Source organism: Battus philenor, unplaced genomic scaffold, assembly GCF_028537555.1.
Source record: "Battus philenor isolate CCGP_79_NKW_IND1 unplaced genomic scaffold, ilBatPhil1.0.hap1 SCAF_23, whole genome shotgun sequence".
Classification (NCBI taxonomy): domain Eukaryota; kingdom Metazoa; phylum Arthropoda; class Insecta; order Lepidoptera; family Papilionidae; genus Battus; species Battus philenor.
In genome coordinates, this window is record NW_027181686.1 from 8,548,486 (window position 1) to 8,575,614 (window position 27,129).

A 27,129-nucleotide genomic window follows, 5' to 3' on the forward strand; every position below is an offset into this window, starting at 1 on the left:
GTACAGGCAGTAAACGAGAAATGTAGATTTACGTTAGTGAGAAACTTAAATGTCCTGGCTTTCGTAAATTTAAACCGAAATATAAAAAAATGTATGAACACCGAAAAACCTTGTACTGTGCGTTACGTCTTTGAAAGCAAAATAACCATATAATCTGTACTTAGATCGTTCTAAAGGTTGAAATTAATTTTTCTAATTCTAATAGCAATAAAAAGTTCAAAAATTTGCTTTAATTATATTATTATAGTAACCGGCTTTTGATTGAGCACGTAAGACAGACAGACGAGTAAGACTAACGGCAAAAATCTATTTTGATTGACAGTTTGCTATGTATGTACATTAGTTAAAACTGATTGCGTTTATAAAACATTAATATAATCAACTTGCCGAATTAAATAATTAATTATATCTTCGGATGAAAATAGTTGTATAACAACTCGTTAAAATTCACAAATAAAATTTTCAAACATCCCGAGGTAAGTGCTGTATTACAGATTATTTTAACTTGATTTCTAATACAAGTATACAAGACGTATTCGTCTGATTTAAGCACTTAAAAATTTTATGACAGTATACAAAAACACTACGCAATAATATTAAAGGAAACACAAACGAGCACTGAATAATACGTGTTACTAACATACTTACATATTACAGTGTACTTATCAAATGACAGATGACTGGACTTTGTCATTACCTGGAACAAAATAAAAAAAATAATGAGTAACAAGGAAAATATGAACCTGCATTCGTGTGCGTCTCGGGCATTTATCTGTGTATTTTTTTTTAATGTGGAAGCACATGACATTTAACAAACAACCATTTTACGTGTAGGCAAAGATCAAAAGGCGAGCACTTTAATCTTACTTTATTGCCGTAATACGTTCCTATAGCTTCAACTAAGTTAATATACATTTACTTCGCTACTAAACATGACAAGATGTAAAATGTTAAAGAAAAGCCACTTCCTTACTACACAAGCTGGATTTTATGTAAATCTCATATTTGTTTTTACTTCATCACGAAAATCCCTCAATATCTAAAAGAACAAAACAGTAGTCAAGCAGTGGAGATACCAAATTCTTGATCTTCTTAATATGTCTTTTTGCGAAACCAACAAAAGAGCCACCAGAAGGACTGTCACTAATTAAGACCAATCGTGAAGGAAAAGATGCAGCCAATAGAAATATACATATATGAGGGACCGGTAATTTTCTGTACATATAGTATAGTAGTTGAATAATAGATATTGGTTCCAAAGACAGTTCACGTAATTTGTAAATATTCACAAAATGGGTCCGCCGTACATAAATTGCGTGCACTTGTATCATCAAACCTCTACGCGTAATATTTCACAATCGGTATTTTCTGTGTAGGTGATAAATAATTGCCTCGGGTTTAGCCGTCCTTGTGCTGCGTTACTTTATGTCGCCGCCCTTCTAATTGCCGTAGGTGCATCTCTCAATAAACGTTAACGCCTTGGCAATAATTCATTAAAACATTAAATTTGATTAATATTTTACGCTAACTAAAACTTTAATGTATATGCTAAAAGGTATATTCTAAATGGTGAATTATATAATATTTTTGAGAATTACACAAGCCTGACACTTCTTGAAGACTTTCTTTTCTTTATATTATACTTTTTATCCATTTTAGTCACAGCTCGATTCAAATAACCGTATTAAATTTGTCTAGATACCTATATGGTTTTTGTAGTGCAAATCGTCGTTTAATAATAATTATCATACTTGTTACTCCTGAACATATTCATAATTAATTATAAACAATAAAGAATCAGAGATATCACCCGCGTGTGGGTGTCGGCAAATTATGCCGAATAGAGCACAAGTTGCAACACCCCATTGTTCTCAAATAGACAGTAGAGCTACTTAGTTAATGCAAATATTCCAAAAGCACTTTCTTTATACTAGTGAATTTAGAACAAGACATGATTATCTTATTGAGGAATATAAATAAGCAATGATTGTTAATAATAATAATAATAGATTTATTCGAACTCCGCTAATAAATATGGACTATTAAAAAATAAAGAGCTATAAATACTTTTTTGGCTAGTTAATAAAGACAATGGCTTGGGATATTAAGAGCATCTGAATTTAGATGAACTAGAACACAGAAAAAAATCATGAAATACACATGAACATTATTTAATAAGGATAGGTAAATGGAATCTATTTACTTCAACTATCACTTACAATACTATAAAAATACCACCAATTCTGATCTCAAAAACAAAATAAAACACGATTAGTTTACCAAAGAACAATGTTAAACGATTTGGATAAGCTGTTATAGTACGAGTACATTATGTCAGTTTTTATCTAATAAAAGGAAAACGTCTCAATGAATAGAGGGAAGGATGCTCGTTTTAAAACTTACCTATCAACCGTAATGAATCTCGTAGTTGCGAGATATTTTTTTAACAGGATATATAAGACAAATGTAATTAAATTTTCTCTCAACAAATATAAAATTAAAGTGACAGCAGAAAGAGTTTTTAGTATTGAAAGAACTAGCAAGTTCTCAATGTTGCAGAAATATTTTTCAAAGGCCTTTGTCAAAGAAGCAATTTGTATTCGCGATATACAAACAGTCCTTGTCACAACGCCTCAAAGGTGATCGCGTCGACGCCTCAAATGCTAATGGCAAAAAAATTTTTGGACGTATTAAAATCACGTCCACGGTCGAATCCGGGAAAAGGTCGTTTATACTCGCCGTGATGACTACACAAATTTTTAAAATTGGAAAATAATACTTGTTCACATTTAATGATGAATTTTAATTTAAAAACATTTATTGCGATCGATTATTTTTTTCCTTTATTCATACGTAATATAATTAATAAATAAAATATTTGTAATTAAAAACTACAAATATTTTTTTACAAAAAATTACATCATTGCGAACTTCTGATTAATAAGGTTTTTTTTTTAAAATAGTTCTTCATACGTAACAAAAATATGAATCTTTATTACATTCTCAATTTACCTGTATGAATTTAAAAAGGAAAATCCTGAATACGGTTAAAAGAATAGGTTTACCTTTTAAATTAGCGAACACTAAAGGAATACTTGTCAAATATCCATAGCAAATAGATGTGAACAAAGATAAACCATAGCAATTCCAGATAAGATAACCAGAACTTATGACTGTAAAAGAACTTTTGTCTGCTTTTGAACTGTTTACTACATATACGATAAAATTGGTAAAGTCACGTATCGGTAAAGGTACGTGGTGCACAATCGAGTGTATTTTAGCGTGACCGCCTGCGAGGTACGGGTAAAACAATATTCAGAATCGTGCTCTGTACGCCGACACTAAGGCGTGGCAGCAATCAGTATCTGACAAATAAGGTTTAAATCAAGGAATATACTACCCGCGGCTACAGTTTGGTGTTAGACTTACCGTAATAGGCGGAGGGAATTCTTGTGAAGACATCTCGCTCCATGGACGAAGCAATGCACGCTCCGTTTCCGCCCCGACGGAAGAAAAGCTTACGCCACACTTTCTCCATATCGAAAATTCGTATAATCTTCGCCATGGTACGCCGTCGGTTTTCTTTTTCTTTATACTGCCTCGCAGCGATGGCGAACGCACAAATGGTTCCGGAGTTTTCCCATTCTTACTCACTCCTCCTCTCCACGGTGGTTTAGTGCCGTTGCTTTGTTTATTTCCATTAGCGGAAGCATTCCCGAAAGATCCTTTTCTTTGTAATGAAGCTTTATTAAGTGCAAGAACTTTTTTCTTATCATCATCAATTACTTCGTCATCATTCAACTCATCTGATTTTACTTCTTCTATAGTTATAACACCAGATTTTCTTTCTCTGTAGCTGGATCTAGATGAAGTTCTACTAAAGGTCTGCTTCCATTTCTCGCCATCGACTTCATCATGTAATGATGCAATCGCACTATCGTCAGCGTATCTCATTCGAGCCGTTTTCATTAAAGAAGCTTTAGTATTTTGTGAAAATAACCTTTCACCGGGAGCAGCACTTTTACTGTCTGGACGAGTTTTAAACGTACTCTCCGAATCAGTGTCGCTGTGTCCTTCATAGGAGCTAGTACTGTTACTGAAGGTTTTAGTGAAAGTTCCATTTCCTTTAGCGAATCCATTATCCGATTTTGCTTCTTTTATTTCTATAAAGCATTCGCCTCGAAATGATTTTCTGGATTGTATACTCGTATTAGAGTCGGATTTAGTGAGAGGAGTATGTTTGTTGTCGAGACATCCATGGGCATGCGATTTTCCCGTGCAATGCTTGTGTATTTTGGCTAAGGTGGCCAATGTTTTGTTTCCACTGGGCGAAACATCGTCGCCACAGCGAAGGGATTGTTCAAATGTGCCTTGAATATGAAACATTCTTCATCCACTGCAGGTAATAATATCAACCGGACATTTATTTGTAAAATATAACATTTTCTGTGGTCATATTTTAGGTGTTATCTACTTGGATCACGAATGCACAATATTCCTAGTTATTGGTGCTGTGGTAGCGATGCACATAAAAGACAAAGATATCATCAATTGCAAAATTTTATCCGTAAATAGCGAATAAATCATAAGATTTGTCTGAATTAAGAAAATCTAGTCTGACAAGAAATTAGGTCCTGACATTTGCGTTAGGTTGTAAGAAAGTCATAAATCTGACAAGATTACCTACTTCTCTAATTTCACTGTAATCAACACCAACTAGTTTTCTATTACCATTACATATTTAACGGTCAAAAGTTAACAATAAATTGGAATATAAGTCGATTTGGTTAAATGAAGATACAGATACGCAAAAAAATGTTTTTGCTCTTATTTGTGAACTTTTTAGTAATAAGATTAAAACCAAAAAGTAAATGGACGTGGGTAAAAACGTCGACGCAGGTATGGATTTATAAGAAGTCTCGGAGCCATGCAAAAAGAACTAATGCCTACTTTATAGGAAACGGCCGGTAGTATTTCATTGGTGTCTCAGAACATAAATCATCGCTATCGAATATAGTAATACTTAATGCACTGTTTTGGTAAAATTATGGTCACAAATTATGTCACTTGCTATTTCGCACTTTTACAACTGCTATTTTCCTATTATAAGTCAAATATTTTATGGCTCCTACAATGAGTGGAATTTAGTAAGTAAGCTGTTTAATAATATTTAAGCCGGTTTAACCAATTCTTAAATAAATATTTCTCATTTCTGGTCTCTTAGAAATAAAACAGTATAAAATGTTTTGGCTAAAATTAACAAAATCTGGATATTTGTAATTTTTGGGGAATTGTAAACATTGTTTACATTTTTGTGATCACAGTAATAAGAACAAATAAATATTTAGTAGAGTAATAAATAGGAATCCTATAAGGGAAAATATTTCTTGAAGATGCCCAAGGTTTTTTCACATTAGTATGTTGCTTATTACATTGCGTATGGTTAAATTCTTTTTATTTATTTAATAATAATAATATTACTCTCCATTTTTAGGCAAAACTATCGATATATATAACAATATCTGATACATGATATAGGATGATAGATAGATGTAGGATATATATTCTAAAACACATTACTAATATTAGAATATAAGGAATTATTAAGGCTATATATAATTGATAAATATGAGGTAAATGAGAAGGTTAACCTTGACAGACTGATTTTATCGTTAGGTAAATTCCATCATCGTCGCTTTCTAATATAAAAATATCCCTCATCGGTAACTGCTACACTGGTCACATAAAAATAAAGTGGTAATTTCTATATTACGGTCTTTGATGAAAAACTTATTCCAATACGAATAGAACTGAAGCTATAAGATGTTTGTAGATAAATATAGTCACACACTACCGATGTCTCTAGATTGTCACTTATGGAACTGAGAGAGTCAGCGCGTTTCTAATATGAAAATTAAGACTGAATTTCTCTTTACTATAACGAGATAACGACTGTACTTAGCGTAAACTATAATATATATAGGGTGATCGAAAATAGACGCAAGAGCTTTAATTTTTTTGTTGACAAATGAGCTAAACATTCACCGTAATAAATATTTTATCAACGATAAACCAATCAAATCTGAACGTTTTAAATTAATACCAATATTAAAAAAGTAAACCAACTGTTATGACATTGCTGGAGTTGCAGATATACCTAATCTATTTAACACGGAAAGCCTCTCCCTTGTTATCTGTAAACTGAGTTATCTGCGAGTCAATATTTGTACGATAGTTATCTTCGCGCGCACCAGATCGTGAGAAAGACCCGTGCAAGCGTTTTTGGAAATAATCTAAATCTATTTTTAATTTATATAGGTAATAGGTTTTACTACTGCTAATTTAATATTAACTAGCTGTCTCCTGCTCGCTTTGCAAACTTTACGATCGCCTTCTCAACTTTCCCACAATATTTCAATTCTCTAGGCCTAATTGTTCTAGAGATATCACGCCGAGTCAAATCATAGGAGACAATCTCTTGATGTTTTAAATTATCTGTGAAACCAAAGCAGTTATATGAAATGAAACAGAAAAAATAAAAAAGTTTAAAATTTCAAAAGGCTTCAAAAAAGAAGATATGATGTTCGTAATATTTGAAGAAATAAGTTTTGCCTAAGTACTTATTGCAATATTTACGGAAGCTTACACCGCAATATAATCCAAGCAGTGCAGACATATTGCGTAGGCCATTCCGAAATAATATACATCTCTTGGTTCAGTAATTTTAACAGCTATCGCATCTTCAAAACCGATACACAAAAGTAAAAATTAACAAATGCTAAGTAAACTTTAGTTTACCTTAAGGTTACGTTTAATGCAACGTACTGAAACGGAAACATCGAGTACTTCATCAATTTTGTACAAGCCTAAAGTGTTCTCTAGTTCACTATGCTAATAATCAATCATTTATAAATGTTCATTCGCAGGTTTAAAAATACTTTATCGGTCTTATGAAACAAATGTTTATTAATATATTATGAGTACTATAATCCAGAACGAAATCAGTATGAGAAAATGTAGTTAAACAGAGACTAAAAAATATTTTATAGTCACGATGGTAATGTTTGTTAGGTAATATGGTTTGAAACTAATTCCTAATCCCTTGATGGACTTACAGATGAATATCAGGGGAAAAAGCGGATAACTAGTTATAAAATACAAAAATACCATAAGCATAAAACCGATAAAAATATTAGGTGAACAAACTTGTCTATTAGTTGACAATAACTAATTCTACTATTGACTTCGCGACTCTACTACAGCCGAACGCACTTAGCAGGCGCGGTGGGTATCGGCCGTGTAAACACAGCCTAAATACAGATGCTCGTGTCGCCAAATGACCACACCGTATTAAATTTTTAGGACTCTTTTTAAAATACATTGATTTTCTATAGGACCGTTTAAAAACTATTATTATATTGTGCGCTCTATGTGGTCTGACCACTGTTATTACAATGTGCCAATTCGCTGGGAAATTTCGGTTACTTTTTTCTCTCATTTTTTAGTTTCTATAAATATTTTCAATCCCTTTGTTAATATTATGTATCTAACAACGTGACAAGTAGTATCGCACGCAAAGGAATATCCGTATAATGTCAATCCTTTTGGTCACTGCAACATTGACCAATGCCTCATGCAAATTTGTCTAGCGACACAGATCCCACCTATTTGATAATATCGAAATTGTTATTGCATAAGAACACCGGCACCGCTTTACTTGGACGGCTCAGTACAAAGGTAAAATTAACAGTTAGACGTTGAGAAAGGTTAACCTTTTTTATGAGACCATTAACACTAAACTAGTTTCGGAGCGTAAATAACATATGTCTGTAAGATGATTACATTATATATTTGTGACTTTAAGAGTTAAAATAGATTATGAACACAGGAATTACTATTCTATCAAATTAGATTTTCAATAAATGACTTTCAAAGTTAATTTTCTGTAGGTTGTTGAAGACTTCATTACAACTCTTTAAAATGTAGACAATTTCTTAGAAATAAACGCAATTAAACTAAAAAATAAACACAATCTAAATTACAAACTTAAATATTTCTCATGTTAACTCAAAATTTTCAGCAAAGATCATAACTTTTAATAGGATATTGCAGTCCCGCAATAAGTTATGAAACCGTTGGACTAAGTATGCGTGACTCGCAACTGGATCCCAAGAGACAACAACGTCATGAATCTAGAACCGTTGTATCAACATAATCTGACAGGCGTATAATCAATGAACAAATTTAACGATAACGCAGCATTATTATAACTACGGAGTTACAACTTGGTACGTGGGTATTGTCTTTATCGAATATTATTGGGCATATAATACACGTCGTTCATAAAATTTATTCATTAAAAAATAAAACAAGAGCTAGTCGCTTTATCGCCATATCATATACGTAATAATCTTTAGGCATCCTTTTTCTGTACTTTAGCCACCCCAATCGAATTCCAACAGCAAATACCTCTTACGTCTTGCTTCGTTATTACCATGGCTGTTGTCCCCGCTAAGAACAGCAAATCTATCAGAGAGAGAGAGAGTTTAATCTTTTTGTCCTATAATAAGGGGGTTAAGAAATGATTCTTTGTTTAGCATGCGGCTTTTACGGTGAGCGCGGAAGGAGAGAATGGAGACTTTTCTATGCGCCTGAACTAGGTACCATAAGCTATCAAAATATTCAGTGGACTGTTCAAAATGAAACTAGAAAAATTATAATTAATATGACATAAATATCTTATTTTCAATTTAACATTTATGATAATAATTTGGAATAAATTATTATCAAATTAGGGCCCTAATAAAATACTAAGTTAATCTAAATTAATTCAAAACATAAATTGGTCTGTATCAAATCATAATAAAAGAGAAAACTTAAACTTAATATTCACATTAACGTGTGAAACTATTTTCAAAACGACAAATAAATTAAGCAAACATCACTTCATAAAAAATACGCGCAAGTTACAACGTTCACGTCCCACACGTGTCACTTTTACTTTCACCGATTATTTTTCGAGAAAAGCGTGGACAATGCGAAGATTACAACCGCTATTAGACAGACTACTCAACTGTTTCCTAGTCTCTGCTTCACGTAATACATTAAAAATTATTCGTAGAGCAACCGTGGATATTTTCTTTCTTTTTATGACTCATCGAATGCTGCAAAGATTTCTTTAAAGTAAATGCGTGTAGTTGGTCCATGTAAAAACCTCTACACACACACACACAACTCCACTGCAATAATAACTGTCTTTTTATGTGGTACTAACATCACATACATCAAATGTTATAATTAATACCGAGAACCTTTTTAATTTTTTTAACCTTTCAAATTAAGTACCGGGTGGGAGCGCCGGTCTAATGAAAGCAATAGCCAGCCTCACATTACAGTAAAATATCACCATTCGTTAGCGATCGTCAATTTGAAACATCATGAAAAAGAAATATTTTTTCTTGATAATTAGCCGTTTGGCTGCTACGCGGCCCAAGAACGCTGCGAGCTTCGGTGTGCTTTGTTGCTCGCGCTAGATGTGCGACTCTCCCGATGCCATGCTTATAAAATATATTTATTGCTTGAAACCATCGTAAGGAAAAATTTTAGTATAAGAATTATTGAAATCGTTTGATATTTGTCTAAATGAGAGCATTTTATTTGACATCAAGTCAAAACATGTCCCACAGTTTTCGTTTGTTCTTTCAAGAATTTCTTAGCAATCAAATTGTTAAACTATACAAGATTCCCTTGAAATTCTGCACTGCTTGCACGTCTATTAGTCGATGCAATGATATTCACAGCGATGTCCTGGTCGCTTAATGGTCTTCTCTCCATATAATATAAAAACAATAAAACAAGGCAAATCTAGAAACATAAACAATTTTTTTCTAGATTTGCTTTAAGTTTAAAATTATAATTCGAATTAAGTTTATTAAAGTACACAAGAGCACAGACGAGCTCATGGCGATATTTCTGCACAATTACCCAACAATGTTATCACAATTATCTCAGACGCGTTTGATTAATAGTGCAGTTGTATGGCACAGGAGTTTGCTGCTCGATTATGATTACATCATCGTCGCCGTGAATTTAAATAGAGATAAAATTAAAATTCTCTATTGTCTCATAAATATAATTTTTCTAAATGATTTTAGATACAAAACAAAGTGACAAATAGACGACCGTTATCAGAATGGAGTGTTGTTCTAAACCGGTAGAATGAATTACTATGCAGATTGAATCATTTAGTTGAAGTAGACATTTATTCCTAACACTATATTAATATATACCATAAAGTTTAGAGAAGTAGATTAGTCACCTGAAAGTTACTTTTCGCTAGATTTGAAATAATCCCCCCACTATTGGGACACAAACTAACTTACAAAGGAAATACACTTGTCCTCAACCTTCACACCGGCCAAACCCCGATCGTGGGCCACTTTCATAGATTTCCAAAAGCACTGATTTCACTTGGTTCAGCCACTTCCTACAACCTTAACGAGGACGTCTGTCCACCTTGTAGGTAGATGTTCTATACTACGCTTGCCGGTCTGGATATAGTCACAAAATGTATAATAGTTTAAAATTAACCTTGTAACTAATAAATAACTCCAATACTGGACCATGAGCATTGAGTTGGAGAATTCGGAAGTGTAAATTTCTTTTAAGGCGTACGGAAACAGAAAAGTTTGAGAAACACTGCATTAGGCTGTCCATTGTGTCTATATGTGGCACCCAAAATAAGGACGTTCTCCAGGATTTTAAATATATCCTGCCGTTCCCTCTCTTCAACTCATATGTTAAATTCTTACGTCTTGTCTTTAAACTGATACACAAAAAATCTTGTTTACTTGTTTTTAAATATGGATAATGGAACCTTTTCTTTATCGACCAAGTCGGGATACACATCAGAAAATATGTTGCAATTAATCAAAACACATGTTCTCAGACGCAAATAAGCTGAAACAAAGTATAGCAACAAATAATTGATTACAGCTGAGGCTTGATGCTTGACACGAGCCTTGAATAGAGGCGTCGTAAAAAATGTGGTGTTTAATTAATATATTCAACCGTCAGTCTTGTGTCGGCGCCTGATGTTCGATCGCGCTCTAGGAATGTATGATTTAGTACGTGCCCACGGACAGACATGTCGTTAGCAACTTCGGTGTATATAATCTGCCGGTTAAGGCGATATACACGTCACGTTTTATAGATCCGTTTTTTACAAATGTAATATTTTTTCTTAACATATACATATATTTTAAAAATTAAATATTATTGTCCTCACATTTGTAAAATTATTTACTTACAAGCATTTACAATAAGCCAATAAAAATATTTTTTAAATATAAGTAGTACTTATAACAAATATTATATTCCTGATGTTTGCTACTTATTTATCAATTAATACAACTAATTAAAAATTTAGGTCGTGGCCACAATGCTCTTTATTCATTTTAATTTCCCCTTTATATGCAAGGCTTTTTACTTATTTTTTCAAATATACTATCCTTCTGTTATTATCCACACATTTTTTTGGACTTTGTTTTTTTTATTACTATTATTCGTTACGATAAGGACATTCCCATATAATAGACATTCTAAATTTAATTAACTTAAATTATTTTTCTAAATTATAATACCAGCAACTTATGAAGAAATAAAAACTGCGTATTCGCGCAATATTCTGTAATAGAGTAAGAATATTCGCGGTCACATAAATCATTTAAACGAGAAAGAATACAAGAAAAATGTTTTTAGAAAATAGGTTCAAAAAACTTGTTTAATACCCGGATACTTAAAAATTAATTTACCGAAAATAATTACCAAAAACGTGTAACGCGTAACATGTTACATTACAACGTTAAAAAAAACTGATTGTTATCACCACAAAAAGATATGTAAATGAGGTGAGTGGCAGATGCCAAGTCTTCGACGTTCGTCGTCCTTTCAGCCAATAGACATCCACCGCCAGGCATGGGTCTTCTCCAGAGATATCTATGGGGGATATTACATATTCGCCACGCTTGGCAGACGGGTCGCAGTGTGATATTATGGTACGCAGATGATGCTGCTGCCCATCCTCTGGAAATTTATTTGTGAGCATTGGCAATCCTACATAATTGATGCACAAAGTGTGAATTATATAAAATTTTATCCCGAGAATCGAATCCGCGATTAACGATCGCAAGTCTTAGTCCTCTGCCGCTGGGATACCACTGCTCGTATTGAGATGCCATGTTATCGGTGGGAATACATACTCTGACGTCACTAAATTTTACAAAATTTCCGAAAGACCAATTACTTAAATAAAGTTATAAAAGTAAGATAAAAGCACCGCGATATTCAAAATCGATATTATAACAACGTAACTTCGAAGCATACTATGGATTCTGTACGGTTGGCGGGTCCATCGCGTTATAAAGAAAGGTGCCGGGTACGGAGTTTTCGCTGTTAAGGTGTAATGCATAACAGAGACTCGCTCCAACTAGTTCCTACTTCCACTGCATATAAATCTATAAGAATTTATTCTTAGCTTGTTGACTAAGTCGTAGTTCTTGTTCACCTTAGTTGTAAGGCTTTGGGTATATTTGTTTTCCAAGGAACAGTTAAGTTCTGTTAGTACTACACGTTTCAATGTTGTGAAGTGCAATAATTCCGGTTTATACGTCTTTGCGATATCTTCAGGGATTTTGTATTGTTGCTCCTGCTGCTAGGATATTATTTAACACATCAAACTTTTTCATTTTGTATTTCACTAAGTGTTTATGAATTGATAGAGAATAGTGCAAGTTTGAACTTAACCGAATTATTATTACACTAATTTTTTCGTTGGACAATTTGGTATAATCCCATTATTGTATGTGTTTTGTTTAAATATATTTATTTAAAAGGGTAAAATAAAAAATTACCTTCCATAAGCCCTTCACTTTGTATTCCAACACAAAATAACAAACGTTCAAATATGACAAGATATCAATCGACGTCGTCGCGCCGTGCCGGGGCCGTCTCGCTCGCCCGTCGTACCGTGACATTATAAATAAACACGGCAGCTCAATTAACGAGTTAAGTCGCATCACAAATAAAAGTGCGGACGCGAGAATTTATACGGGACGCCGTGCTACAGATATACTTGGAACCAGACTGCCGTGGTACGATGACCGCCTTTTTCCTGTCTCGCTGCGATGTGGAATTTAAGACAATTGGGCATTAGATTATTCTTTAAAAGGGTTTAAATTTATCGATTTTTATGCCATACATTTTACAAATGAGGAATCACAACCAATGTTTTATCAAATTTTTAAATTAGTTACAGGAATTGGTTCTAAAGAGACCGCTACATATATACTTCATCGGATAAAAGGCAAGTTCATAAATTTTTAAATAAATCTAGATAATTTTCTTAAGTGCAAAATTAAAAAACGATACGATATGAAAAGATTAATTAGTGTCCTATCGATTTTATTTACAACAATATTAAAGTACTTTTTAGAACTACCGATTAAAACAAATATTTTATAACGTACATATAGAACTGGAAGTTGTTACAGTGGAGCGTTTTGTCCAAAAATAAACGTTTATAATAGTCGAAATGATTTACTAGCGGCAACAATGCTACAAACGACTTAATAGTGGCTCACGGAGCAGGCGTGCAGTTGGGACACGCAACGCCAGCGGACACGATTCGCACATCGGACAGCCGCGGTGAGAACCGCGCCTAATGACGAGAAATATTCACGAGTAATTACACGAGCAATAAACTATTTAAACTCGCTATCCTTCGAAATCCTTCCAAATAAACATTTGCATATTTTTTTTAAGACCTAAACATTAACGGAATTGGAGATGTTAAAACTCGAGCTTCGTAGGCTATGACTTTAAGTTGTAATTAATGGGAATGTATCCAAAAACCGCAAAATGAAAGAACTAATTTAACCGGATAATTTATCGTAAAAATGCTAAAAGTCTCTCAACCGTATCAGAAAAATAGGCAGAGCCATTAGTTTAACATAAATATTTAAAAAACTAAGTAACAGAAACAATACAGTTTAGGTTTGCATACTTTATGCATAATTAAAAACAAGTTATGTTACCATTTCGATCACCATGTTTCGAGTACAAAGTGATTCGTTTAGTAATAAGCCAAATAGTTAGTGCCTCTAGGAACACAGCGGTTACAAGCCGAACACGGCCTGCCATATCAATGCACCTACTTTGTATTCCGAACGGCGACATGGTCGTGATGTTATGACAATAACTTCACGCTTTAGCGGAAGGACTAAGGATTGCCACTCACGTGACTTGCATAAACCTAGACTTTGATAAATACAAGTTCAGATTGTTTTATCCTGTTCTATCCTTTGTTCCATCCTTTTCATTGATCTTAATTTTTTTTAGACCTTTTTTAACATTAGAATTGTTCGATAAAAATAGATTTCCCTACAACAAGCATAGTCGTTTTCAAGTATTCTGTATGCTATAGGAAACATAAAGTTTTAAGTATAAAAACTACTGCGATGGACAGAGACGATTGATAGGGGTAAAAGCTTAAGGGAGAATGTAAAGCTCATTTGCTGCCAAATAATATATGGTACACCCTTAAATCGATAGTTTCAGAGATATAACGTATGTACACAGACATGATTCGGATTATTAAACATTAAATGCTGCAAAGTAAAAGTTATTGGCCTATTGCTTTGCAATAGAAAAAATCAATCATTGTAACATTTTTCACAGTGATAACTATATAAAAGGTGTTTGGAAATAGTTGTAGAAGCTTTAAAGCATCGTAGCCATTTACACCTATTACCAATTACTCTGCAGACACTTTCCACTGACTCAACATTAATGTACAAATCTAGACATAGCGCAGTCACGTGTATGGCAGCCGTGAGGGTGGGTACACACAGGTCGCTTTGTAAAGCTGTGGCGATTTACATTAAAACGGCTCGAGTTCGTGCACATGTTTTGCAAGTTGTGTGACTAATCTACCACAAAGGCGTCCGCGCGTAGGCCAGTTGTTGACAGGTCCGGCGATATGTTAAAGGTTGCCTTGTATGTAGAACAGACAAACATGACTGCCACTTATATATTTTGTAAGATATTGGGGAACTAAGCGTAGAGCGAAATCAAAGCGTTCAACCGACAGTTGCATGTTGTTTCATGCAGCGCATGTTGTTTACACCCTATACATTCCAATGCGATACTACCCATGATTTTAAAATGAAATCCTGCACAGAATTGCGTTTGTACTCTCCATCTTGACGTGAATTTCGAATTAATCAAATAAATGAAAAATTAGTTAAATTGCTTCAATTTGTAGTGCTTACGTACTCGTATTCACAGACTGAAATAGTCGTTGAGGCAGCCACTGGCAAAATGACCTGTCACCGTTAGCTTTATGCAAAATAATTTACGTTTGAGATTAAAACCGTTTGGGAGTTATACATATCTCAAATATCTACATATTTCGGATGCAAACATATTTATGTTATTAAATATGTAACTTTATAAAAATCCTTTAACTACCGAGTTATATTTCCTTTGCCTAATTTTGTCTAAATCTAGTTTTTGTACTAAATCCTTTATAAATGTCGACCTTAGTGTTATATTAGATGTTATTTTTATGTTAAGGAGTGCTCGAAGAAGGGTACGCTCGGGAATCTCTGCGAGATCGGATCAGAAATGTGAAATAGCCCAGCGGATTGGCTAGCAAGGCAAGCAGTGGCAGTCGTCAGGCAATATAGCAAAAAATCAGGTTCCTGTTGGAGCCTTAAGGTTCTGAAGCAGAGACGGACCTACAAGCGCAGCGAAGGATGTCCAATCACAAAGTGGACAGACGACTTTGTCAAAGTCATACACTTCACACCAAGTAGGCCACTTCCATTCGGTCCTATTATAAATCAATAGGGCAGGCCTGCGTCAGCAGTCGACTGAAATTATGATGATGGTGAAATAGTGCTTAAAGTAATTGCAAATTTAAGTAACAACAAATTTTCCAAAAAAATTCTTGTTTTTCGATCATATTTTAGGTTAAATATGTAAACATGTCTTTAATTTTCACACTATATTCACTATGACATGAACAAGTAATTGTAGGAACTTAACGACTAAAATTATATCCACGTTATAATAAAAGCGATGTATTGGAAAATGCACTTAATCAAAATACGCATTCCAGACAAATATATCATATTAACGTTCGGAAAATGTACAAAAGTGAAAACTAAACCGCCTCCGCGAATCACCCACACTTTCGCCGACTGCGTCAACCAAGTATCCAATACTCTGCGGTTGTTACGAACAAACACTTACTATATTTTCACTAGAGAAAAAATAGAGAATACAAACCGTTGAAGATTAGCTAGCTGAGAACTATACGTAGTGCGTACATGTTGACCCCGAAAATTACAACATGAAAACTTCGATCAGACGGACGAACAGACTTGTTTACGTTTCGTAATAAGCTAGGTGCCATAGTTAATCTGACATCTAACGTATGGGGAAATGTGTGTAGTTGATGAAGAAATGTCTTCTGGTTTTGGGTGTTTACTGCCGACAATCTATGTCAATCCTCACTCCAGAAACATTTATACATAATAACCCTATCCCTTGCGACCATCAATAACTTACCACTCGAAATACAGTTGACATTATTATACAACACATATTTTTTCTTGAAAATTATGTGTTATTATGTGTTATTTCATGCAGCAATAGAAAGAGCTATGTTAGAAGCTTCGCTGTGAGATTGAATCAGAGATAAGGAGATCCGCGGAAGAACCAAGGTCACCGACGTATCTCGAAGAATTGCTTGTCTAAAGTGGCAGCGGACAGGGCACATTGCTATTGCAACCGATGGCTGTTGACCACGAGCCGGCCCGCACCAAGTGGACCGACGAAATAGTAAGGATTGCAGGAACTCCCTGAATGCGGACAGCGCAAGACAGGACATCGTAGCGATATGATAATGATGATGACATAGTGTCAGAGACTTCTCTGAATATGCCAATCTTGTTGTATTTTTGGTTTATGTCCATTGCTGGACGTCGCGCACTTCCTTCCTTGAAGCTTCGGCCGACAAGTTATCTCCACAGGTCTGTTTGTCCTGCCTTTTCGAATGCTTCCGTTATTTTAAGGATCGTCACCACCTGCACAGACCCAGCCAATCATATTGGTAATCACTCTTTTGGTCTTCTTTCCTTCTACTCTTCCTGACAATTATCAGCTAATTAATGATTTAATATATTCGAAGACATAAGTAATCTTTATTTATTTTAAGAGTCAGTCATTTAATTCATCACCCAAATGAACGCGCATGAGGTTACGGCACTTTTAAACATAAAAACATAAGAAGCCCTTCGTTTTAATGGACGATGTGTATTAAGAAAATTACTATGCGCTCTTACACAACAAATTAATGGATTCTGTTGAAAAAATGTGAATGAAATTTATTTTCGCCCTATGTTAACTTGTATGCTTACCAATATGTTTAAATATGGATGTATCTTATGGCTCACAGCTATCTGAGCAAGATTTTAGACAAACTTAGTGGTTTCCTTTAATGTAAAACGTATTGTAGTATTTTAATAATTTATCATAATCGGTATAGCCTTCCTAAATCACAGGTACAAAACCTATAAAATCAATGTAGTCTATTCTTAGAACATCTGCACATCTAATCAAAAGGTGATGGATATGACAAGAAGTATATAATGGCAAGTGAAAGGCAAGTACTCAATTATCGTAGGTTGCAGGTCCGATAACAAAAGCAACACAATGTGCAGGAATTTTAGTCACAGCCCATAAACGTACAATGAAATCAATAATCGTTAAATAAATTTATTTCTCTTTCTTTCCCTATTTCTTTATTTTCTCTGAGGCAAAGGCGATCCAAGTCAGTTTGGTGTTTTTATTTATTATTGTATTTTATATATATATAATAGGTCCCTTATTGATTATAAGTATATATGCTATATACATATGTATGTATGTTTGTATATTTGTACGTTTTGTACACTTTAACTACCCATTATTTACACTTCTACTGTTTCCATACTATGGTTATTTGTAAAAGTATTGCCTCGTGTGGTAAGACCGCCCACTGTACTTTTTCGTTTATTATTATGGCATTTAAATGTATCCTTTGCATATACAATAAAGTACTTTAAATAAAAAATAAAATAATAAAATAAATATGAAAAATATTTGACATGCATCTACGCAGAAAAAGACTGAGATATTGCGGCCCGCATAACTTCATTGCCGATTACATGCCAACAATGCATATTCCAGAGCTAATTCTAGAATAAGTATAAACAGCTGATTTTAAATAAAATTAAACTTAAGAAAATTTTCGATTTATTGAAATGCGATAAAAATATTTTTAAACATAATACAGGCCTTATGTTTCTTTTAAAGTACAATTTCGCTTTCATTCGTAATCAATAGCCGGATCCATGACTAATAGATATGTAGGAAAAAATGTGATTAAATTTCAGACGTTTACCTAACATACAATCAACTTGTTATACTTATGGCTTAACGTTGATTTATGTATTATACATTATACATTGCATTGTTAATACAGCGTTGCCATAAGGCATACTAGAGCCTGTTTTAAATGAGTAATGCACGCTATGCCGGTCGCAGCCGCGTGGGCGAGACGCTGGTGCAGTGAAATTTTTGAACAAACACCTAACGCCTATCAAGAGCTACAAAATAACTAAATAGTTTAACAAGAGAACTTTTACGGTTTACATATCAGTTCTCACGTGCGAAACCGGTAGAATGTTTTGCATCGCACGACACTTGCTCCTATGTCGAATATAATGTTTAGTTTCTTAGATGATTCGATAAAGTAGAAAAATAGTTAATTTTTATCAGTGGTAATGTACCAACTTAAGTGAGCATCCCATCACCACAAAAACATAATTTTTTTATATGTAGGGCAATGAGACGAACATGCGTTTGGATTAAAAAGACGTAAATTGATGGTAAGAGATATGCTCTTTCTACAACATACTTGTGCAGAAATTTTAAATAAATATATGTATCCTCCACAGCACCGCACTTACGCTTGTTTGGCAAAATACCGATTTCACAGAAGTTTCACTATCTGGCGCACCCATCAAACACAGAGGTACTTTTAAACTACTGTTTGACAGCAAAAATAGATGCCACGGTAGTACTTACCTAAAAGGCCTCTTTCGAAAGAACTTAAGAAGATCAAAGAATCTATTTTTGATTTAAAGCATAACATCTTATTGTTGGATGTACTGTAACAGCAGATCTAAGATTCTTTTGATTGGATGTGAGTAAAAACATTTAAAAAGACGCTTCAAATAATATCAATACTACACTACCGCGTCAATAATATTTCATTTGTATTAGGTGTCCCCTGCTTTATCTTTCGGGGTGTGATTTCCTAACACACATTTTTGGTAATATCTTTTTTTTTCTTCTTATTTCGGCATTAACATGCCAAGTAATAATCTAGGAAAGTTTTATACTTATATAAGCAATAGTAAGAAAATAACCGTTTTTTAATTACGGGTGGAATTTAGTAAAATCTGTTTTAGCCGACCTCTATTAGGAAAGGAATATTGATCTATAAAGGTTTATGGTGCCAGAGCTATCTAAGATGATAAAACCTCTTGATTAACAGACTAGTTATCCAGAAAAATAGCTATTTCTTCACTATGACTTCTACAGCCCGTTAACAGGGCAAAGCAATTTTTAAAACTATGTTGAGAAAAATATGCTAGCGTACAAAAAAAACTACACAATAGCCTGTTAAAGGCAACAAAGTCTAATATAAACACATATTCTCGACTCTTTCTTGCCTGATGTACCGTCGTGCTAAATGCCGTGGTGATGGAAAATCATAGCTCGTCACAAAGAGTTTATTTTGACGTATTGCTTGGATTATACACATCCATGATATATGGGAGGTAACCGGCAGACCAGCGGGTTGGAAAGTTGAAGTGGCAGTGGTCAGGCCATAGCGCGCGGGCAACTTTTGATCACTTAGACTTGAAGTGGACTCACAAAGTGGACAGATGTCTTAGTAAAGTCCTCAGAAGTCACTGGATGGATGCAGGCATTCTAACCGGTGCGATTTGAAATCGATTTGAAATAAGAGAGTCTTAAGTCTAGCAGTGAACGTCCTACAAATGTTGATGATGATGACAATAAGAATTTAAAAGCTTTTTGCGACAAAGCAAGCTTAATTATAATACTTATTTAACTTAATACTACCCATCAACGTGCCGAGGACAATTTCGAAAAACAGTACCATGGCTCAAACACAAAAAGGAACAAGTATAACAACATTATCCATCAAGTAATTAAAGTGTAGAATCAGAGACAAACAATGTTAAGAGATATAGAAATTAGTTATACAATATTTTCCGAAACAGAACATCTGCGATCGTCACCTTGAAACTTGATATATCTCGTTACATCATTAATTCCACGCACGGTGACTCTTGCACTACTTTTTTAATCGACTACAAGCAAAACATTTGACCTCTGTCTGGTCTCATGTCAAGTAATGACAAAGTCTACGATACTACATGTTGCCTAGAAGACTTTCAAGTTATAGCTGGAAACAACGACTCCGGTAGGTTGACCCATACCTTGACTGTTCGCATTATAATAGTAGAATCATAACGCTTTGTTAAATGGCACCAATAAAAAGACCCAACACTAAGTTATATGCGCAAACGTCATTTTTTTATAAATACGTCTCGTTTTAATTTGGAATCACATACAGGGTGATTGTGTAGATCTGTGCAAACTATAAAGCGGTGAATGTACAGCACCTTTGCAGTCAATTAATGTATGTTACACCCTATCCAGATATTATTGGTATCTCTATATGATAAATAACGTGATAATAATGTAGTAACAAAAAGCCTTTTCAAAATTCTGATCAATGCAAATAAAAAAAAATATTGTTTTCTATTTATTTCTGCAGACTTTGTACAGCGAAAAGTTATTGACCTGTCGCGTTACAAAAGAATAAAAATAATAATATGGCATATTACAGAGTGTTCACTTTACTGATTGGAAATAGGTATAAAAACTTTTTGCTGACCAAACATCCCTTTAAAGCTTTTAAACCTATAACCGATCAACCTGTGCAGTGTATTAGTACAGAGGGTACTGAATAAGTGTTTAAAGTCAACAAACTATAAAAGAATGTTACAATTTATAAATCCCATTCAGCATTAGTGGTAACGCATTAAATATATCCCGGTGCGCCGCCCGTCCGTCTGTTACAGAAATAACCCCGGCACGGACTCCAATTCCTTTTATAGACGAACAGTTACGTACTGGAAATTCCAGGGTTCGAATCGTTCCTTTTCTAATGAATTAATTGCCTTTTAGCGTTGCTGTCGTCATATTAATACTCTATGTGAAATTTAATTAATTATCATAAGTCATTCTACACATATGGTTCTATTTTACTATAAAATTAAAAATTATATACGGTGCATGGCTATAGGTGTAACAGTTTTAAAATGGTGAATGTATAGCCAATTAATCAAAAACATTTAAAGTTTCACACCTTTACGCTATTACCCTGTACAAAGTGGTCTCTGAAATTCTATTGGAATGCGACAGGGTAATAACTAACTGCAGAATGCAGGGACGAAAAGTTAACCATAATTAAGTTAAATATGCAGTAATCTGAATTACGAACACTCTTTTCTTATATTTACTTTATCATCATTACGTTATCTATTTATTCTGAAATCATTCATTTTAATAATGATGTACAATGTATGAAAAAACAGCAAATGACCTATATAGTATATTTTGTTTTAAAGCTTTTACACCTATTTTCGATCACCATGTATAAATCAATGCCCTGCAGTGATCCGTTTATCAAAAAATCAGTGAGTTCAAAAATAATAAATAATGTAAGATGAAAAATCTATAAATTTTGAATCACATATAAAAAAATAATTATAAAAGTTATTCACCTATCGCATTTCAATAGAAAAATATAATAATGTATAATTTTTCAGAGTGATCACTTTATACCGGGTGAAACATGCTTTACAACTTTATGCTGACAATTGAGCTATACATCCATCCTGTAACCAATCACAAGTTGAATGTTTATTTTTAAATATATTCTTGAACATTTCGAAATTGGTATAATTTGAATGATTAGAGTTTTAGTTAGAATTCAAAATATTCTATTATTAATAAACTTAAACCAATTCTCTTATCTGAATGTGTTACAAATGTAAATTAAGTCAAATGTGCGAAGCGTGCGCGCATATTAGATTTACCTAAACGATTATATTTTACGACTTGTGAAAAATACTATTTACGATCCAACACATCGTTAATAAGCAAAAATTTAATTGTTGCCCTGTATTAGAAAGACACGGATTTAAGTTCGAAAGAAAATCTTTGAGAAACTTTTAATTTCATTTTCACAAACTTAGACATATATGAAATTACAATTCTAAACTTTCGTTATATACATAAAAAATCGAAGTTTTTTTTCCCTCATTCATATCAATCGACTGGTAAGATGGGCCAGTTATTTCTGAACCACAATAACTAATCGAAAAATATGTAACGAAATAATAATTCCTAAAGTATCATATAATACCATATGCATATAAGACGATGTTACCTTGAAAATCAAAACAAAAAGTTTAGTATCGACAAGATAGTCATCGAAATTGTAATAATACAACATATTTCAGAGAGATTACTTTTAACAGGGTGATTGGGAATACATACAAAAGTTGTTTGATGACAAATACACCCATAACAAATCATCCTGTATATAATTTCTGCAGCGCGGACGAAAGTCTTTATCGCAATGTCAACTGTTGATCTAACAATGTTATGCAACGTATAGAGCAGACGTTACCAAATGAATCTCAGTGTCACACGCGTAACGAGGTAACCTGATGTAATTTTGAGTAGATAATTTAGTGTTGACAGTTCGAGTGGAATTGAAAGTGGATAAACACCCTAAACAAAGCAATCACTGTGTGGAAAGCCCTTAAATTATATAATTTTCTCAACAATATTTCTAAAATATAAATATTAATTAGTAATATTATTGTTTTTGATAGGTAGTCGCTAATCCTTACGTTGTAGTATAAAAAGTAATTAAAAAAGTAAAAAACAAGTAATCAAAAACGTAATTAAATATCAAGCCATTTCTAAATTTATGTATCTATTGAAAGGCTATGAAGTGGCTTGGAATAATATTAACTATATGAATAGTAATAGCACATAAAAACTCATTAATTTAAATACATCGCTTAAGTATTTTTACCGGACTATATAAGATAAAATAGTAAACAAACATGTATTGTTATGTTAGTAAAAGAAATAACACATAGAGAAATAAATAAGAACGTAAGTAGCTTATTCAAAGTAACTCATATATCTTGTCAGAACTAGAAATGTACAAATAATTACTGCAAACAATTCTTTGACATCTAAATAAGCTGTCAATTCTGCTACCTATTAAGTAGATAACTAATGTTTTATTGCACCGCTAACACACAACTCACATCTATATCTAGCCAGTTCACTTCACTGACACTATTGAAACCAAAATAAAAAAAAAAGGAATCGGACTTAAACAATGTCAATATGTAAACGGAAAATGATTTTAAAACGTTATTTCGAATTCGCCGCGCAAAGCGACACACGCGTGCGCAGTTCCCTCCGCTCGGATTTCAACTGTATAGTATTAAAACAACGATTGGCGTTTGCCCTGTCCACAGGAGAATCTCATAAACATGCGTCTTAGATAAATTATATGACAGAATCGCAATACGCTACGAGACGTTACCAAATAAAGTTCCGAGAACTTTTATTATGAAATAAAACTTTAAGTACATCATTTAAAATCTCTTAACGTATAATGATTTTCATACAAAAACACCAAACTTATTTTTTTTTTCAAAAACCATAACAATTACTACTATTTAATCACTTAAGCTAAAAAAAAACGCAATTTATTTCTACATTTATAAAGTCGTTAAAATACTATAGTAATAAATTGATCCTTTTGTAATAAAAATAATGTTATTTATTAGCCTTCGCACTTTAACATAATATAAAGATTTTTCCCGGAACCTACTGGGGAATTTATATTAATACTGTGATATAAACAGAGAGATCTGGTTTTAATGCGTAGTAATTAATTTTTAAAAAACCAAAAAGAGTAACCAGGTTGAGATTTGATTAAAAGGTGTAATGATAAATATCTTTATTGCGTCATGTTAACTGTTAATAGTGTTGTGATATTTTTCTAACGCTTCGTAGGCGGGACCGGTGGTTGCTGCACCTAAGCGGCTGCTTTGAGAATATAAATATTTAGTTTTATTTCGTTTAAGTATACCGCACGACGTAGGAACAACACACGCAAGCTCAGGCAAAGTATTACCTGGTTTTGACCAATACATCACACGTTTAGTTACATTTTCTCTGAAACCATATGTATAATATACTAAATATCAAAATAAAAAAATAATCTACTAAAATCAGTATATTGCGTGAAATATGCCACACCGTGACTGGTGTTTAACGTAGTCCCTACTTTGGACTTTATTTCACTGTCAAGCTTAAAGTCGGCTTAATGTGCAATGCTTTCCATTGCAATAGCAATCCAAAAAAATTCCCTACGAGATCGAATTAGGAATGAGGAGTAACAAAAGTAACAGACAGACCAGAGGATAGTCAAGTTTAAAAATATGATAATGTAAAAATAGAGTCATATACACAATATTAGAAACAGAAATAAAAAGCAACTTGAAGTTCCTTTTTCTAGACTCCATAAAATTAGTTACTCTTTTGTAAGTAGCGAGGTACGGTTTTACAATACACTCCTGTACAATAACTATGTATTTTCGTGCAAATAATTTAAAAACTTTATGAGTCAAAAAGTCCTATAATAGTATAGTAGTGTATAGTGTAGTATTTAAATGATAATAGAGTTTAGGAATAAATTGCTCTAATTATTGTAAGGACTATCGCGAATGATCACAAAAAGCCGTCTGAGTTTGTAGGGGGCTCCTTCTTGGTTAAGACCCTCTAATCGAGTAATCAAATAAGACAGTGAGCATCACAAGGACCTGTCTAACATAAGCTTCCATCACAGTATGTGAACAGTGTCTTCACACATGTCAGTTACTCTTTTACATGTATCACCTTTAACAAGTAAAAAACACGTTATTGCCAAGTGACTTTCATTTTAATACGGTACCTCAAAACCTTAACATTAGTCTCCTACACTCTGTTTGAACTTGAAAGCAAGGGAATTCTTTATCTTATCTCTTTATAAACACACCGTTAATTCTTCCACCTTCATTATCGTACGTTGTCATAAAATGTTTTAACAAAGTCAAAAAAAAGTTAAGTCAAGTATTTAACATTTCTTTTTTTTAAATTTGGGAATTAAAATGTTTATAAACACTTTATTTTCAGTTACGTAAATTGCAAAACAATTGATTCCTCAGTTATCAAATATATTTGTTCTTGGTTCTCGGGAATAATAAATTCCAAAAATAACATTGATCTCGATTTCATGAGAGTTTTGAAATTTGACGATACAGCCTAGCAAGTTGAAATGGCAGGTCTCTGGGGCGGTAAGGCTAGCTAGAGCAACATAGGATGGACCACAAGACGCCGGTTTCGGTTATAGACGCGTTAAAAGGGTCGTATTGAAAACCTATGGGGAAGGCTTTAATATAGATGTGGACATCCTACGTCTGAAATGATGATTGAAATTCGGATTCAGATTGATTAAAAAGATCCCGAATAAAGTAACAGAGTCACAGCAGTCGCTAATATATTCTAAGCCCGATAAAATATCTACAAAAAATTACCGGGCTAGTTTAAAAAAGTCTAAATGTATTTAAGCCTCGGTCAAATTGCTAGCAGGCATAACGATAAGCCAATTATGTAAATACAAGTAAAGAGCACTAATACGTCAACAGGTTCAGCGCGAACGGATTGTGACAGAACGAGTGAAGTAATTAAACGGTACCACATAAATGTCGCAAAGTTTTAAAACTAGCTTCAATTACCATAGCAATCACAATTTCGATAATGGTACAACTAAATTATACACCGACATGAGTTTCGTATTTAAATTATATAACGACTTCCTAATCCTTTCAGTCGCAGAAAAAAATATTACCATTATACTCTATAGAGAACAGGTGGCCGCTGGATCCTTAAGGTTCTGGATGGGAGACTATTAACGGTAAAGCGCAGCATATGACGTCAACCGAACTATTAGATATCTACTGGAAGCCTATCAGTGGACGTGCTGCGGCTAAAATTATGACAATGAACCACGGCATATAATTAAGAATATCAATGTTGGTGTTCCCTATAATTACCCCTGTATAACTAAAGTTTTTATTATTGAAATATTGAAGGGAATTATCAAATTCTTACAAGAAAAATTAAAAATCCACGACAAATTCTAACAGAAAAAATTATCTTATAAGCAGTGAATCATTATTATTCAATCACGTAAACACCCAAAATTATTTACTTCACAATGTAATAATCCTCCCTATTACCTTACGATGGACTTATCCCAACTCGATTTTTTTTCTATGTTAAAGCTAGGTATACATTTTTCAATAATATTAATTACCTTATTGAATAATATTTTTAACAATTTTGATAGTTTACCACTATACAGTCATAATAGATGATTGGAAATAGGTATAAAAGCTTTAGATGGATGATTTTATAGCTCATATATGGCATACACCTTATCAAAAAATCAATGGTTTCAGAAATAATAAATAACGTTATGATAATATAGTAAAAAATCGTTTTCAATTCGAACAGCTACATATTGAAATTAATTACTGTTTACTTTCAGCCTGTGTAGATTTTTAATTCCAAAAATCGATGGCTTGTAGCATTCCGAAAGAAAAAAAAATGATACATAAAGTTAAATATTATTATATATTAATGTGATGTAATCATTACTTCATATATTTATTTAGAATATATGTACAGACTTTCAAGGTTTTTTGTAGACTATTGAGGTATGCATTTATATCTTTTTAAGCTTTTACACTTATTTTTAATCACGCTGTAGATAACAAAAAG

At 33.3% G+C, this 27,129-nt stretch overlaps 1 protein-coding gene across 2 annotated transcripts in view; it reads right to left on the reverse strand.

The window, feature by feature from the left end:
- The window catches only part of Mhcl (Myosin heavy chain-like), a 253,705-nt gene that overhangs the window by 150,561 nt on the left and 76,015 nt on the right, over positions 1 to 27,129 (reverse strand). Inside the window, exons 1-2 of one of the 2 annotated variants that reach the window (XM_068767409.1) lie at positions 23,509 to 23,710; positions 3,430 to 4,511 (exon numbers count right to left, since the gene is read on the reverse strand). The exons of the other annotated variant lie outside the window; for it this stretch is intronic. Of the exons in view, the coding sequence (XP_068623510.1) occupies positions 3,430 to 4,386 (957 nt within the window). The 5' untranslated portion in view covers positions 4,387 to 4,511; positions 23,509 to 23,710. Of the gene's footprint in view, positions 1 to 3,429; positions 4,512 to 23,508; positions 23,711 to 27,129 lie in introns of those variants that run through there. 2 annotated transcript variants of the gene reach the window in all.